The following is a 12,935-nucleotide window of genomic DNA, read 5'->3' as shown; positions in this document are numbered from 1 at the left end:
GACCGAAAGTTAATAGATGTTGAATAATTTAATTAAAGAACTTTAATTAATTATTCAAGTATCATTGAAGCTTCAATGCACATGTTCATAAGGTCACCTTTGTAGCTCAATGGGGATCATTGAGAATTAATTTTGGATTAATTTGAATTGTTCAAATTAATTAAGAGAATTAATTATATGTGATGTAATTAATTTAACTAACTTATATATGATATAATTAATATAATGTATTTGATACCTTATAATATAAAGTTTATTTGAGAGGAAATGAATATTAATTATGTGAATTGGATTCATATAATTGAATTTAGTACAAATGGGATTTATATTAATTACCATGCATGAATGAGAGAATTAAAGCTATAGGTTATACTTGAGTTTAGTATAAATGGGATTTGTAGAACGCTCCGCTTGGTTGTGTCCTTGTTGGGCGTTCGTGATCCAGTTATTCGTGACAAATCGATGAGGGTTTTTGTGAAGTAATTTGTTTCTTCAAGAGTATGTTATTTCTAACTCTTAATTACTTTTTCCCCTTCAATTGCATGCTATAACTTTTTTTGAAATTTTGCATAATCTTGTTATGTGATTTTTTATATTATGTGAAAATTAAAAAATTGGGACGATCTCGCTTCCGCAATGGAACTTCACCGTTCCTTCACAATTGACTACTCTTCGGTGGCTTTTGTCCTAAATCATTGAAGCGTCATTGCAAAAATTAGATGTTAAATGGGGTTCATCCAGTTCTTGCTAAAAATTGATTGGATGTTTTAAAGTTATGCTAAAATCTAATGAAGATCAATTTGTTTCTTTTCAGCAAAAATGTCAAATTGTATTTTTCTATTATTTGCCTCTGCTTGTTTGACCAGTTTAATTATACAACTTGGAAAGATTCGATTAAAACTTTTTTCTTGGTTAACGACCTCAACATCGTTTTGACTGAGGATTGTCTTTAAGTCCCAACCCCTGATACAACACGAAATGTTCATGATGCATATGAAATGTGGCCGAAGGCTAATGAAAAGACCTGGGTTTTCATTTTGGCAAGCATACCTAATGCCTCAGCCAAAAGATTTGAAAGCATGGTTATTACACATCAGATAAGCAATCAATGCAAGAATTGTTTGAGGGAAAGTTCTCACAATTTAAGTGAAATGGGGTTGATGATGACGAAACCAGTAATGTCAGCTCCCTGAATAAACTCCAGTCCATATTGAATGTCAAGGGATAGAGAAAGAAAATGTTGTCAAATCTAATGAAGTTAATCAATGAGGATTGTCCTCTGAGATGAAAATTGGAGTTTATGATATGGGTTATGGAGCTAATCCCACTACTCTCCAGAAAAGGAAGAACGAAGAAGAAAATAAATCTAATTTATTTCTCTTGGAGACGTACTTAGTAGAGAATAATGATTCTGCTTGGATAGTTGATTCAGGAGCTACTAATTACATATGTTCTTCCTATCAGGAATTTAATTCCTGGAGACAATTGGTAGCTGAAGAGATGACTCTAAGAGTCAGTACTGATGAGGTCGTTTTAGTTGCTGCTATAGGCAGGCTTAAGTTATTTTTGGACAATAAACAATATATGTTATTGTTGGATGACGTATGTGTAGGTCCTAATATCATTAAGAACTTAATTTATGTTTCTTGTCTGATTGAAAAACAAAATTATTCTTTATCCTTCTCTGAAAATAAAGTGTTTATTTTTAAGAATGAAACGGAACTAGGTTTTGGTTTAATGGAAAGTAACTTGTATGTACTAAGACTGTTAGTTACAAAAGTTGTGCTAAATACTGAAATGTTCAAAACGGCAACAACTGTCAAAAGACCGAGAATTTCTCCTAAAGAAAATGCCACCTTTGACATCTAAGATTAGATCACATTAATCTCAATAGGATTGAGAGATTAGTGAAAAGTGAACTTCTAAATTGTTTATAAGAAAACTCTTTACCTGTATGTGAGTCATGTCTTGAAGGCAAAATGACAAAATGACCTTTTACTAGAAAAGGTTTTAGAGTTAGAGAGACCTTGGAGCTTATACATTCAGATCTATGTGGTTCGATCAATGTAAGAGCACAAGAAGGGTATGAATATTTCATCTCTTTCATAGATGATTATTCTAAGTATGTGTATCTATACCTAATGCAACACAAGTCTGAAGCACTTGAAAAGTTCAAGGAGTATAAAACTGAGGTTGAAAACTTATTAGGCAAAAAGATAAAAATACTACGATCTGATCATGGTAGAGAGTAAATGGACTTAAAATTCCAGAACTATATGGTAAAAAATGGAATTACGTCTCAACTCTCAGCCCCAGGTACACCTCAATAAAATGGTGTATCGGAAAGGAGAAACAGAACCCTGTTGGACAGTCAATAATGAGCTATGCTCAATTTCCTGACTCGTTTTGGGGATATGCAGTAGAGTATGTTGTTTACATTTTGAACAACGTTCCCTCAAAGAATGTTTCTAAAATACTTTTTGAGTCATGGAGAGGTCGTAAAAGTAGTTTGCGTCACTTCAAGATTTGGGGATATCTAGTCCATGTGCTAATGACAAATCCAAAAAGTTGTAACCTCGTTAAAAAATATGTCTTGTAGGCTACCCCAAGGAAACGAGAGGTGGGTACTTCTTTGATCGAAGTGAGAATAAAGTGTTTGTATGAACAAACGCTACCTTCTTGGAATAAGACCACGTGAGGGATCATAAACCACGAATCAAAATTATTCTAAGTGAAATTTCTAATGAATCTAATGAGACTTTAACAAGGATTGTCCTTGTTGAAGGGGTTGATACCTCAACAAGAGTTGTTGATGTCGGTTTATCTAGTCATTCACATTCATCTCAAGAGTTGAGATTGCCTCGTTATAGTGGAAGGGTTATGAACCCACTTGTACGCTACATGGGTTTAACTGAAGCCCAAGACATCATAGTTAATGATGATGTTGAAGATCCATTGTTTTATAAACAAGCAATGGAAGATGTTGACAAGGATGAATAGATTAAAGTCATGAATCAATAAATGGAGTCTATGTACTTCAATTTTGTCTGGGAGCTTATAAATCAATATGATGAGGTAAAACCTATAAGTTATAAGTGGATCTACAAGAGAAAAAAATGTATCGATGGAAAGGTACATACCTTTAAAACTAGACTTGTGGCAAAGGGTTATTCCCAGGTTGAGGGAGTGGACTATGAAGAAACTTTCTAACCTGTTGTCATGTTAAAATCTATTAGAATTCTCTTGTCTATAGCCACATATTATGATTATGAAATATAGAAAATGGATGTTAAGACTGTTTTTTTTTTTTAATGGTAATCTTAAAGAGACCATCTATATAAACCAACTAGAAGAATTCATTGAACAATATCAAGAGTAAAAAGTTTACATGCTTAATTGGTCAATTTATGGACTGAAACAAAAATATCAATCTTGGAATATAAGATTTGATCGCAGCTTTGATCAGAATGTTGATGAGCCTTGTGTTTACAAGAAAATCATCAACAGCTCGGTAGCTTTCCTCGTGTTGTATGTGGATGATATCCTACTCATTGGAAATGATGTAGGTTTTCTGATTGATGTAAAGAAATGGTTGGTCGCCTAATTCCAAATTAAAGATCTAGGAGAGGCGCACTTTATTCTAGGGACCCAGATCATCATGGATCATAAGAACAAAAAGTTAGCCTTATCTCAGGCATCTTGTATTGAAACGATGCTTGTCAGATATTTGATGCATAATTTCAAGAAGGGTTTATTACCTTTCAGATATGGAATTGTATTGACTAAGGAGTAGTATCCTAAGACTCCTCAAGATGTTGAGGCAATTAGACGAATTTCCTATGCATCGGCTGTTGGTAACCTTATGTATGCAATGTTATGTACCAGACCTGACATTTGTTATGCAGTAGGGATTGTCAATAGATATCAATTCAATCCAGAATTAGATCACTGGACAAAATTCATAACAATCTTCAAGTACCTTCGGAGAACGATGGACTATATGCTTGTGTATGGAGATAAGGATTTGATCCTTACAGGATACACGAACTCTGACTTTCAGATCGATCAAGATTCTCGAAAATCCACATCAGGGTCAGTATTTACTCTTAATAAAGGAGCTATAGTTTGGTGGAGTATCAAGCAAGGATGCATCGCAAACTCCACTACAGAAGTCGAATACGTAGCTGCTTGTGAAGCTGCTAAAGAGGTTGTTTGGCTTAAGAAGTTCCTTACTGATTTGGAAGTTGTTCCACATATGTCTTTGCCCATCACACTTTATTGTGATAGCAGTGATGTTGTGGCAAATTCTAAGGAACCTAGGATTCATCGAAGAGGCAAACACATTAAGCAAAAATATTACTTGATTCTAGAGATTGTGCATCGAGGTGACGTGATTGTCATGAAGATTGCTTCAGAGTACAATGTTGTTGATTCTTTTACAAATGCTCTCATGGTTAAAGTGTTCAAGGGTCATCTAAAAAGTCTAGGTCTACGAGATATACGACATATTGTCTAGGGCAAGTGGGAGATATTATTGGAGTATAGTGTATACCCTAGTTTATTGTATGTTGTACTTTATTTGTATTGTATATTTGTCCCTCTAGGCTTTAGGATAATTGGAAGATTGTTAGGATTGGTGTCCTAAATCTTTCTTGTATTCTTTTAGTTTGTAAACTTTGTATAAATAAATTGTTATTATTAAAATAATTGTTATTTTATGAGCATACATTCAATCCAATAAACAAAGATCCTAAGTTATTTTATGTTATTTAAACATGTACATAGAGACATATGGGTGGATCATGTTTAAATGATAACCTAAACAGTCTGTAGTAGTGGATAAGGCTAGTTACTTTATCCTAGTGACACTACGGACACAACCCGCTTTGTAGATGTTACAAGTGTTGTAAAGTGTTATAAATGATCCGATCTTGATTATTCATGTGGAGACATGTGAGCGGGGATATCCTATACAAAGAGTTTGTATAAGACCAGATCACGAATTGATTAGTCTCACGATACAATGTCATTAATAATAGAGGCTTACATTTCACCAAGATGATCATAGGTGACACGACCTGAAGCCTAAGTGAGTTGTGAACTTCCTACCTATGGGGCGGTCCTTTGATTTTCATGGTAAGAGTGGCCAAATCGCCAATTCAATATGTCTGCCATTTTGGGGATTTGTCTGATTAGGGAGCTGTAGGAAGCTGATAACACAACTACATAAGACAGAATTCACTCATTTCTTAATGTTGGGATAAGTAGATAAATTACTCATTTAATGGCTGATTTCGAGGCTTGAATAATGTGACTACACCCTCTCTTGGCTCGAGAGGGATTTGGTTATAGTTGAACTATGACTTATTGTTCATTAGAGGGATCAATGGTACTTAAAAAGTTAGATGTAACTACATGGGCAAAACAGTAATGTTGGCCTAACTGTAATGTCCAAAAATGTATTTGTAGTGCGAAGAGTGCAGTTTTCAGTCTTTAGTGGAATTATCGGCAGTTAATGGATGTTAGGTAATTTAATTAAAGAGTTTAATTAATTAAAAAAAATTGTTGACTCTTTCGTCTTCTTCACAGTAAAGAATCTCTCTCTGTGAATTCTCTAAAATTCACTCCTAAGGACACAGAGAAGAAAAAAAGTTTTTCTTCTTTCCCTTTCTCAAAATTCGAAACCCACAACTTCTGAATTCTTATTCCCAAGAAAATACAGAGGTTGACCTCTTGGTGGTGGCCATTTGGGATTTCAGTTTTTGGAGATTGAGATCCAAATTGAAATGTTCGTGACTAGATCGAGAAAATACATGAAGAATTTTATCTTAAGAGTAAGCTTCAATTCTTCTCTACTTCCTTTTAAGCATGTTATATTTTATTATATAATACATAATTTTCTGTTATGTAAATTGGGATTCTATGAAAAACCAAAATTTGGAACAACTCCGCTTCCACTACGAAACTTCACCGATCCTTCAACTTTGAACTATACTCACGTTGGCACAAATCTTAAGGTCAAATTGAGAATAGAAAGACTAAATTTTGAAAATTTAAATGAATATAAATAATGTGTAACTGAAATGACTTATAAATGGATCGTTCTCGAAGTTTGAGGTCGAATTCCTCACCTCTTATATCGTGGAAATAGAATGAGATTCAGAAATTGAAAAAACTAAATTTAAAGTTTGAATGAAAGGTTTAAGTTGGGAAATTTTGAAAATGGGAGAAATAAATAAGATTAAGCTCCGTTGGTTTTTCTTAATTTGTTTTGTTGAAGTGCAAACCAGTTACTACAATTAACCGCTTTTCAAAACAGAAACAGACCCCAAAAAAGCGCTTTCTATGGAAATGGAAAAAAATAATAATAATAAAAATAAATAAATAAAGAATACAATTCAAATTACATTAATTATTCATACATACCTGAAACGCCCCTCCCCTATCCTATCTGTCCCCCAACAAACCATTATTAATTTCGAACCGAAACTGTAACCGAAACCTAAACCAAAAACCAAAAAAACAAAAGAATTACAAATTTAATCTTTCAAATTTAGACCACCTTCTATGGACCCATTTTGCTATTCGCTCTAATTTTCGTTGTTTTTAAGTTTTTGCTCTTTAGTTGTACTTAAAAAAAAAAGTCTACGTTCTTTTAATTCCATGTTTAATAAATTGTTAAATTTTAAATTTCGTGTCTATCTAATAGGTTTTTAATATATTCAATTTTTTTAAATGATTAATTTTACGTAATTTGAAATTTATGTTTAGTAGATTATATGAATTAAAAAAAACGTTTTAGATTAATGGCTTATTACGTACAAAATTGAAAGTTGAACCTATTAAATACTTTTAAAAATTTAGGAATTTATTGGGGAGTTTTTGAATATTTTAACTAATATTAACATAGTTTAACTCACGTAAATTTGTATCTATCTTCAAAATCTATTTAGTAATTTTTAGGTTAAAACACCATGTTGGTTCCAATACTATAACGTTTGTTTAATCTTAGTCTTTATACTTTCAATTGTTCAATATTAATTATCGTACTTTCAATAAATTTTAAATTCAGTTTCTTAAGTTAACTTTTATCGAAACTGATTAAATAATAATAATAATTTTCATGTAAGGAAATCAAATGTGGATATTTTTCTAAAATTTATTGAAAAAATGTTATAGATTTATTGGAGATAAAATTTAAGATTTATTAAGAATGCAAAGACTAAAATTAAACAATTAAAAATAGATAGATTAAAATTGAATAAACTTCAAATATAGTGATCCTAATTTTTAAAATTTAGAAAACTTACTTGACACAAAATTATTAAATTAGTTTTAACCGTTCAGACATAAAAATCTAAAAAAATCCTAGACTAAACGGATAATTAAAAAAAAAAAAAAAGGACATTATTATTTTGGAAGAGAGAAACCCACACACAAACATACCGAAAATTAAGTTAAATTTAGGAAAATTTTTATAAATGGAAAAATCTCAAAGGTGTTTAAGCAAAACTTTGTAATTTTGAAATTTTTTCTATGAAATATAAATATTTTAAAATATTTTTTATATTTAAAAAGATGTCTTAATTATTTATTTTTTTTTTTAAAAAAAAAATTCTTTTTACAGAAGAGAGGAGGGAGCAGTCCAAAAAGCTGCCCCTTCGTACCCTCGCGGGCATTTCGGTCAACCCAAATTTGACCTTTAAATACGACAACAACCCGGGAAGGGTAATTTGGTAAATTAGAAACCTTCCCCCCCGTTTTAAAAATATTTTAATTATTGTTGGTTTCTTTTTATATGAGCTTCTCTTTGTCACTTCCTTTTTCCTTCTGCGTTTGACTGTGTCAGGTCAGGCCCCCATGAGAACCTCCACTACTCCCAACAGCATCACCATGAACAAAACAAACACACCATTTTCTTCTTCTTCTTCTTCTTCCTTCAAAAGAAATCGTTGTTTCTCTTCTAAATCTGATTTCTTTGACTCTTTACCTGATGATCTTCTCATCTCTATTCTCTCTAAACTTGCCTCCTCTGCTTCTTCCCCTTCCGATTTCATCAAACCTTTGATCACGTACCTCATCTTATTCTTACTCTTTTTTCTTTCTTCTTTTATGAATTAAAGATGACCAATTTTGGCTGATTGAATTTCTTTTGGGTGTTAACAGATGCAAGAGATTCAACAATTTAGGGCGTCATTCCCTTGTTTTATCCAAAGCTTCTCAAAGAACTTTGGGAATTAATGCTAAAAACTGGTCGGAATCCGCTCACCGGTTTCTCAAACAGTGCGTTGACGCCGGCAACGTTGAGGCTTGTTATATTCTCGGCATGGTAATAGGATTAAAAGGAAATTGACAAATTTTTGACTTTTTTTTTTTGTTTTCGGTCGTCTCTGAATTTTGTTTTTTCTTTTGTATAGATTCGATTTTACTGTCTGCAAAACCGAGGAAGTGGAGCTTCTTTAATGGCGAAGGCGGCGATTAGCTCCCACGCGCCGGCGTTATACTCACTCGCCGTCATACAGTTCAACGGTAGCGGTGGCTCAAAGAATGATAAGGATTTAAGAGCGGGTGTGGCTCTTTGTGCTAGAGCTGCCTTTTTGGGCCATATTGACGCTTTAAGGGAGCTTGGACATTGCCTTCAAGATGGCTATGGGGTTTGTCAGAACATTATGGAGGGTCGTCGGTTTTTAGTCCAAGCCAACGCAAGGGAACTCGCCGCCGTGCTGTCGTCGTCGACGGCGGGGGCGGGTTCACGTTCTTGGGTCACGTGCAATCCAATCGCTCACCACCGCACGGCGGTGGGGTCGTCCGCCGAGTGCCCGTTGCTGAGCGATTTTGGATGTAATGTTCCTGCGCCGGAAGCTCATCCGGCGAGTAGGTTTATGGCGGAGTGGTTCGCCTTACGCGGCGGCGCGCCGGGGCCGGGGTTGAGACTCTGTTCGCACGTGGGGTGTGGACGGCCGGAGACAAGGAGGCATGAGTTTCGTCGGTGTTCGGTTTGTGGGATTGTTAACTATTGCTCACGTGCTTGTCAGGCGCTTGATTGGAAGCTGCAGCATAAAGCGGAATGTGCGCCGTTGGAGATTTGGCCGGAAAATGACGGTGACGGCGGTGAAGCCAACGGCGACGGTGGAATTCTAAATGAGAATGATGATGAGGATGTAATTGGGGAAAGTTAAATTAAACGGAGGTGAAGGCTGAATTTAAACGGCGAGTAACAGTTATTGTAACGGAAGAGGAAAAGAGGGACTACCTAACAAAGCAAAGGGCCCATCCCTCCTATTTTCTTTTTCTTTTTTAAACTTTTGTTAATATAATTTTTGTAGAGTACAGTGGCAACGATTGTCAACTTCGACCTTAGGTAATTAAAGTTCTAATTTTTTTAGATTTTCACAATCTTTAAAATTTCCATCTCTATTATATTCTTCATCACAATTATTCCCTTCTTTTTACCATTTTATTAGAGTAGAAAAAAATGTTATTTACAGAAATAATTAAAAAAAAAACATTCATAAATTTCTTTCGTTTATCACATCATATCATATCAATAATAAATTTTTTTAAAATTATCATTGATAGACACGGATAGATAAAAAAAATTAAATTTTACTATTTTGTGTAAAAAAGTTTTTAGATTTTTCTGCTTTTAAAAATCTCTTTTAAAAAAAAGCTTCAATTTAGTAGAGAATATATTTGAGATTGTTGAAAATGAATGATGAAGAAAATGGGTTAGCGATAATTTTTTAATTGCATAGCGTGTGAGTTAATGGGAATAAGAAAATGCATCTTCCACGAAATTCAAACAAAGACTTGTAAATATTTTGAAAGAAACAATTGAAGGAGTTACCCAAAATAAATAGAATAATACAGAGAAAAATACTTTTTTATTCTTTGATTTTGAGTTTAATTTTCATCATTCACCATAAATTTAAAATTATTATATTTCTAGTTAAGTTTTGAGTTTTATTTCAATTTAATCTCTAGATTTTAAAATGTTTCAATTTTATATTTGAGATTTGAATTTTGCTTCAATCTAGCCTCTAAGTTTCAAGATTTTACACTTTTACTCGTTTTTCTTTTTTTTTACTAAATACTCACTTCAATTTTTGACATCATTGTCTATTATTTAATTTAAAATAATTATGAAGTGAAATTTTAAAATTAATTTTAATAGTGATGAAAAAATGGTAAAACTTAATTAATTATAATTATGTTAATTATTTAAAATTAAATAATATACATTAACGTTAAAGTCTAAAAATGAGTATTTAGTGAAAATTTGAAGTAAAAAATGTAAATCTTGAAATCTATGGACTAAATTAAAACAAAATTCAAATACTAATGGTGAAACTATAACAGTTTGAAAACTAAATTGAAATGAAACTTAAAACTTGAAAATTAATAATGTAAATCTCGTTTGATAACTATCTTATTTCTTGTTTTTGTTTTTGTTTTTGTTTTTATTTTTTAAATAAAGCTATAGACACTACTTTCCAGCTCCAAATTTTTTATTTTGTTATATACTTCTTGTCAATAGTTTAAAGATTCAAGTCAATTTTTGAAAACTAAAAAAATAGTTTTTAAAATGTTTGTTTTTTTTAAATTTTGGAATTTGACTAAGAATTCAATCATCGTACCTATAAAGATGCAAATTGTGAGTAAATAGACTTGATTTTCGAATAAAAAAAATAAAAGATAAAATAATTACTAAACGAGACCGGAACATTTTAAAACTTAAAAATCAAATAAAACTAAACTCAAAATCTTATAGCCAAAAATGTTTTTTCTTTTCCAAAAATATAAATATAACGTTACATCATTTTTCATTAATAAGACAGAGAAGTAAAACCTAACTATAAAATCTTATGTCATATTAAAAAAAAAAATCCCACACATGTCATTTCGGTAAAATTATAAAAGTGACGACATCGTATTAATAAATTATTTCTTTTTCGTTTTCATTTAAGTTAAAAGTATTTTAAATTTTCTTTCTCATAAAAAAAAATTGAAAATTATAAAATTAGATTTGGATTGGGTTGGGAGCAGAATTTTTAAGTGAAGTAGGTACAAAAGCACCTTAATTTTCCAATAAGTCTTTTGATTTAATTAGTCCAAAAGTAATTTAAACAATTTAAGAATATATCAACACAATTTGTATAATGTAAAAGGAAAATATAAATATTATATAAGAAATTTTTCACAAATATAAAACTATTTATAGAAATAGTAAGAAAAACAAAAAACACTGATAGACGTTGATAGACTTCTTTGAACATTTATCATATAGTATCAATGATAGACTTCTATCAATTTTTGTCACTGTTAGAATTTTTTGCAGCTGTTATATGAATATAAATATTTTTTTAAAAAAAATTATTCCAATTATATGGTCAAATAAAGGGAGTAGAAGTGTTCAAAAAATTCAATGACTCGAAAAAATCGATCAAATAAATGAAAATTTTATAGGTTGGGATGGTTCATGGGTTACCTAATATAATCCAAACCAATCCGAACCAACTCGAATTTATTATTAATTTTAAAATATATTGTTTTTATTACTTATAACACAAATATTTATACATATATTGATTTTAATTTTATTTGATTCCAATATTTTTTTAATAATTTATTTTTCCACAGCTCCTAAAAGTAGTTTATTTGCACTTTAGAAAGAAAATTTTCACTATATAAATTGAAATTGAGTTGTTAATCTTAATTCAATATATGAAAATAATTAAATTAGATTTTTATATATATTCGTTTTACTTTTCTTTAGAATAAAATTTTAAATAAATGATTCGATTAATCCGAACCAACCTAGCCCAATCCAAATATTATATGGTTGGATTCATTTTTGAATAAGAATTATTTGGATTGAAAAAATTTACAAACGGAGTTAAAAGTTTTTGAATCCAATTCAACTCAATCCATGAAGGGTCCTAAAAGGAGTAAGAGTAATGTGGAGGGAAAGATTTAAGAATTGGAAGAGCATGTGAGAGGAGAAAGAACAGAGGGGGAGCCACATATCATATGAGAAACAAAAAGGCAATTATTCTAACATTCTTTTTTTGAAGCTTTTGAGATCATGGTGGTTGTTCTTTAGAGGGTCAAATGCAAGTAAGAGGGGGGAGGGAAATTAAAATAAAAATAAAAGTAAAAAAAGTAAAAAGGGAATGAAGAAAAAAAGAAAAGAAAAGAAAGTAGTGGGAAGACACACACACAGAAACACTTGCAAGTGGAGGACCTAGTCCTCTGCTAATCTTTATGCTTTTTTTTCATCCACAAAATCAATTATAATAAAGAAAAAAAAGAGGCATTATAAAAACAAATAATATGTAAATAAATAAATATTAGATACATAGACATGGGGGTGCACTTATTCTGTCTTTTTCACAATCAATTATTCCCACTTTTTTCTTTCTTTTTTTTTTTTTTTTTTCTCTTTATCTCTCCATTTAATTTGGATATGTACTTTTAGGTATGGCTAGTTTTATTGGGTAACATTTGGGCTGGGATTTAGTGCCACTACCCTACTACCCATCTCTATATGTTACACTAATTTAATACCATTCTATTCTTTTTATTAAATGCGTGAGATGGTGAAAATTTATAATCAATAATACATACATTATGTTAATTGAGTTACGTTTACTTTAATAAAAGATTAGATAGATTCATAATGAAGTGCACTTTTTTTTTTCTTGGTAGAAAGTTTTTCATTCTAGTGCTACTAGAGATATTAAAGCTCCACCAAAAATAGAATCCAAAGTGAAAAAGAAAATCTCATTTAGAGTGAACGAGAATGGGAATCTCTTCATCTTCCTCTTATCTCTAATCTCAATAATTATATTAAAGAAAAAAAACTCATGAATGATTAAACGGTAAAAAAAAAAAAAAAAAAAAATCTTGTTCTATGTTTAGAAAATTCCTCTAAT

At 31.3% G+C, this 12,935-nt stretch overlaps 1 protein-coding gene across 1 annotated transcript; it reads left to right on the top strand.

Moving 5' to 3' along the window:
- The first annotated feature begins 7,807 nt into the window (after window positions 1-7,807).
- Window positions 7,808-9,396, top strand: LOC120075801 (F-box protein At1g67340-like). Its single transcript, XM_039029476.1, has 3 exons — window positions 7,808-8,072; window positions 8,167-8,329; window positions 8,418-9,396. The coding sequence occupies exons 1-3, from the start codon at window positions 7,861-7,863 to the stop codon at window positions 9,177-9,179; spliced, it is 1,137 nt and encodes a 378-aa protein (XP_038885404.1). The 5' UTR covers window positions 7,808-7,860; the 3' UTR covers window positions 9,180-9,396.
- The last annotated feature ends 3,539 nt before the right edge of the window (window positions 9,397-12,935 follow it).

This window comes from Benincasa hispida, chromosome 4, assembly GCF_009727055.1.
Source record: "Benincasa hispida cultivar B227 chromosome 4, ASM972705v1, whole genome shotgun sequence".
Classification (NCBI taxonomy): Eukaryota; Viridiplantae; Streptophyta; class Magnoliopsida; order Cucurbitales; family Cucurbitaceae; genus Benincasa; species Benincasa hispida.
The sequence above is the reverse complement of the archived record's forward strand: the minus strand, read 5'-3'. Positions and strand labels throughout refer to the sequence as shown.

Excerpts from the sequence above, each read along its gene's own strand:
- LOC120075801 (XM_039029476.1), top strand. The coding sequence starts at position 7,861 with ATGAGAACCTCCACTACTCCCAACAGCATCACCATGAACAAAACAAAC. Across the intron at positions 8,073-8,166 it reads TTCATCAAACCTTTGATCAC|ATGCAAGAGATTCAACAATT; the intron begins GTACCTCATCTT and ends GGGTGTTAACAG. Across the intron at positions 8,330-8,417 it reads CTTGTTATATTCTCGGCATG|ATTCGATTTTACTGTCTGCA; the intron begins GTAATAGGATTA and ends TCTTTTGTATAG.